At 37.1% G+C, this 4,653-nt stretch overlaps 1 protein-coding gene across 1 annotated transcript; it reads right to left on the reverse strand.

The window, feature by feature from the left end:
- LOC109222953 (F-box/kelch-repeat protein At3g23880-like) lies at positions 474 to 4,653 on the reverse strand. The gene is made up of 2 exons (XM_019387233.1): positions 3,333 to 4,653; positions 474 to 776 (listed from the first exon to the last, which is right to left on the reverse strand). Exons 1-2 carry the CDS (start codon positions 4,553 to 4,555, stop codon positions 704 to 706), a joined length of 1,296 nt encoding a protein of 431 aa, XP_019242778.1. The 5' UTR covers positions 4,556 to 4,653; the 3' UTR covers positions 474 to 703.

A 4,653-nucleotide genomic window follows, 5' to 3' on the forward strand; every position in this document is an offset into this window, starting at 1 on the left:
TCAACTCTTTATGAGCTAGAAGAAGAGCAATTGCTTATATACCCATCAAAAACCTTTTCCTCTTCTAATATGGGACAATGTCCCTTTGCCAAGGGGGGAAACTTAAAATTTCACTTAAAATTTTTATTTCCCTCCATCCATTCACCCTCTTTTAAGTATTTAGTATAATTAAATACATAAAACCCAACATTATTAATACAGAAAGTTAATGCATGCATTATTTCATCTAATGTATCCTACCAAACGACCCCTTAGTGACAAGCTTTATAGAACCTTCTAATTGTTAAAATGTTGCACGTATCAACTTTTGTTTCATGACTCCTCATAGAGACATATAGTTTAACCATACTCAAAGAATTATGAACCAAAAAGAAAATTTTGAGGGAAGGAACAAAAGTTGATTGAAGAAAACACTCAATAGGGAAAATGCAGAAAGATGAAGAAAACATTCATCTTTCTGCTAAATAGCTTAACCATGAACCCACCATTGCTTAATCAAGTACTAGTTGATTAGTGCAATTTGCAATAGATATTAGTTGACAATCCGATCAACAATGTAGTGGAGATGAATTATACTGTTTAATATAAACATGAGAGGGACCAGGAACTACATAAATTGCTAGTATTTCCTAACTAAAAGGATGTCAGAAAGTTTTTCATGCCATCTCCGATGTTAGCAAAAAAAGGGCAGCCAAAATGTCATTCATGCAATCCTAGTAGCAAAGGCAGTCTGCTGAGGGTTCTCAGTGGTAATGACCTTCATATTTATGCCAGCCCTACATTTTCAAGAAAAGGAATGTCAGTAATCTTCTCTGAGTATATCTTTTCTTATCAAGTTAAACTTATGTTGATTTGAGAGATACATCCCGCATACAAAGTATATACAACAGGTAGAGCATCTTACAACAAAGCATGCTTCCCCACAAATGCATCCATTCATCAGCACTAGTTAAATGTCAAAATTACTCCAAAGATAGAGAGAGACAAAAATGTGCCACTAAATTAAACTATACTAAACTATACTAACAAGGATTTTTCTACTCCTTCGAATGCTCTCCTATTTCTGTTTTTACATATTGTCCACATTAACACCAATGGAGGTCCTTCGCATGCTCTCGTTGTCCGAGTTTCCATATTAGTAGCTGTTGAAATATAAGCAAGGCTCTTGATGAGATATCACAAGGCACAAAGAGAATAGAAGATGGAGATAAACATAAGAACTCTCTTGATTGATACTATTTAAGTACTTCGCTCTTACATAACAACTTCACTAAAAGGGTATTTATAGGTGGCCAAAGGAGACCTCTGGACTCAATACTTTCTTGGTCACCTTGAAACATAAAAATGCACCTATATCACACTAAAAGACAATGTACCTGGAAATTGTAAACGTCCCATTGGTAATGCTAATACATAAACCCAAAACTTAATTTCTAGAAAATCAAAATTATATTTCCAACAGAAGCACCTCTGTTACAGTCCATGCCGCTACTCATTTCCACTCCGAACATGCTCTTCAAACCATTCACCAAATAACTTAGAATATTATGTCGAGAATAAGATCCCAAAGTTATGACAAGTCAATTCATTTATTGAAGATTGCAAGACACAAGTCAACCTAAGGGGAAACAATGCTGGAAATTCAAGCTGAGAAAGCCCAAGGAGTGCAACTTGAATTAGAAAATGGACTTCTTATGCTGATAGTCAAACTAAAGCTATAGCTTGGAGCATTGAAAAGTTAGGATATGGATGCCTCATACTCCATTTGAGAAAGAGTGCTCATTCGTCGAATATGGTAGGAATGACACCAGTAGCTAAGCCTTTCAATGAAAACTTTAGTTCATCACCATTAACATCTATTAGACTAACATCCATACTTGAATATACAAGTATAAAGTTTATAAATGAGGAAATGAGGATTATTTTTGTAAAACACTTACCCAAAACAAGAAAAAGAACATCTGAAAACGCAAAAGCTCTGTGGTTGATTAGATAGGTAACAGAATTGTTGCAAATCCCTGATAGGACATGATTCTATTAGTTTTCTTTTTTTCTTTTGAAGTCTTGGTGATGTTAATTAGTGCAATCCAGCCATCCAAATGCATTATTTTAGAGAAACTATGTTTTCCTGCTCTTTCTTACACGTACATAATGGTTAGAGTGCTTATGGAACCAGATGCCTCAGAGTTCCATAGCATCAGTTATCTCTTCATAATGAAATCATTGGTTATTGACCTCAACACAAGATGCTCCAACAAGAAAACGCTACAAAAGCTGAAGTTTCTCTGATCATTTAAATGTTTCTGTTGACAAAAGGCAAGATTTTATATTGTTAGAAAATAAATGGGATGAACAGGGAAGTTGAGATCTCCTGGAAACACTCTCGAGACACATAATGCATCTTTGAAGCCATGCCGACGTCTTTTTCAAACAATGCCCACTATGATAGACATGAAAGGGAGAAAATAGCTTCAAGTGGGACTTGACATAGAATTATCTTCAAAAGGCACTTGTATAAAGGTAACACCAAAAAATATGGGGATACAAAGAGAGTAGCTTTTCCAGATATTCATGATGCTTCAAATGAATATCTGCAAATATCGTCTCCTCTTACTCACAGGAATAGAACTGTGAAAAATTTTCAATAACAAGAAGATAAGCACACACAGTTGTGTCGCAAAAATGACCTAATTGTGGATTTCTTGTTCTCCATTATTCTTCTCTTAGTATTACGATTTCCATCATTGATCCAAATTCAAGCTGAAAAGCTAAAGACGCTAAGAGAGGAAATATAATTCTCCTAATCTGTTTTTCTTTTGTTTGATAGCAAGTCCTTCTGCGAGATCAATAGAACTCTTCGGAACCAATGCTATTCAAAGAAGCTAAAGAAACCAAGGCAGGCAAAAGCTACACTTCATGGCATATTAGAATTAAAATATAAGCTAATCTTATGTAAAAGAAAACTTATCTGGGGAAATAAGAGAATTGCATGCAGTGACAGAAATTCGTGTTGTAACTGATTTCACACCATGAAGTTACTACAAGAGCACAATTTATCAGATGGAAGACAGAAAGAAAAACTTCTTAGTTGGACATAAATGCTTTTCAAAACCACAGCAGCAACTCATAAGCATCTCCACTAATTGCATAAAGTAAACAAATCATAGAGTAAGTTCACACAGTAAATCAACCCATCATCGGTTCACAGTCGGTTAAACATATGCACATGATAAGAACAAAACAAAGGACAACATCTCAAAGAAACAGTTGATAAACACCACAAAGCTAGCCATATAGTAACTTAAAATATAGACAAAAGTTGATCACCGTACTTTAGGAGGTATTCGCGTGCTAATTTGTCTTCAGCAGCTTCCTTCCTAACTGGTAGCATCCCTTCAATCAGAACTAGGCTCTCTGAATAGTCAAAAATCACATAAGAACCCTTCTTAGCATTTTCAATGCTGAATTTTGCCTTAACTGAACTAGTCACTGGATCAAACAACAGCACCCCGTTTTCATCCTCGACTACAACGTCACCATTCTTCAAACAGCCCAATGTACTGTAAAAACCAAATGTTATTCCAACATTGCATTTCTTGCTCCAACCATCTTCATCATCCATTACCCAAACATTAACATTATATTTGTCTGTTTTCTCCCATATCAACATACCAAGAGAATCCTCTAAATTCACAAGATACCCCTTAGTCCCCACTCTTATTCCCGGCATAGGTAACTTGTCAAATACTTTCTTACTCACATCAAAATACACCAACACCTCACGAGACCCATGCGCATCCTCTACTACGGTTCTCCAATAAGGTACCCCTTTAATGATCACATTGCAAATAAGCCCAAGAACACGAAACCCCACCTCATTTTTCAGCTTCTTCCAACTGAAACTCTTAGTCGAAAACATTTCCACTTCATCCGGAGCTCTAGTTTCAGCTGGTCTGAAACACAAAAGACTCAAGATCAAGAAATCATTCTCTTGAGAATCATAAGCCAACCCTATGGAAACACAAGAGTGAATTCCCATAAGGGGTTTGGTCTTTGAAAGCGTTATCGTCCTATACTGCCTCATTGCTGGGTTCCAAAGAGTAATCGTCTCACCCCAAGGTGGCTGAGAAAGGCACACAATGCCATTGCAACAACCCACAACCAACATATCGTGAAAGTAGGAAGGAAAAGGGCTATCCAGTTTCACAACCGATGATGAATCGGGGTGCGGGTCAAATAGCGAGAGGACATGATCAAAGGACTTGAAATGGCGAGTATGTATAAAAATGGGTGAAGTACAGTTGGCACTCTGCAAAGAAGAGGAATGGCGGAAATGGGTGGCTATGAAGTTGGGTTTAGAAATGAGCTTCCGCCATGGCTTGCAAACGCACCTGAATCGTAGAAGGGTCTTGACAGGGAGACGAGAAAGGATATTGGAGATGATTTCTCTTGGGAAAATGCAGCTGGATGTTGGGTCTGAAGGTCTATTTTTTGTTTTCTTGGAGCTCCCTTTCCCTTTCTTTTTCCCATTTCCTTTGCCTTTAGACGGCGGCATTTTAGTTGGAAAGTAGCTGGAGGTTGAAGAAGAAGAAGGGCCTTTCTGATCGACAGAGAACAGGGTTTTACAGGGTTTTGCTTATCACAAGTTGAATA

This window comes from Nicotiana attenuata, chromosome 2, assembly GCF_001879085.1.
Source record: "Nicotiana attenuata strain UT chromosome 2, NIATTr2, whole genome shotgun sequence".
Classification (NCBI taxonomy): domain Eukaryota; kingdom Viridiplantae; phylum Streptophyta; class Magnoliopsida; order Solanales; family Solanaceae; genus Nicotiana; species Nicotiana attenuata.

Excerpts from the sequence above, each read along its gene's own strand:
- LOC109222953 (XM_019387233.1), bottom strand. The coding sequence starts at position 4,555 with ATGCCGCCGTCTAAAGGCAAAGGAAATGGGAAAAAGAAAGGGAAAGGG. Across the intron at positions 777-3,332 it reads GCACGCGAATACCTCCTAAA|GGCTGGCATAAATATGAAGG; the intron begins GTACGGTGATCA and ends TTGAAAATGTAG.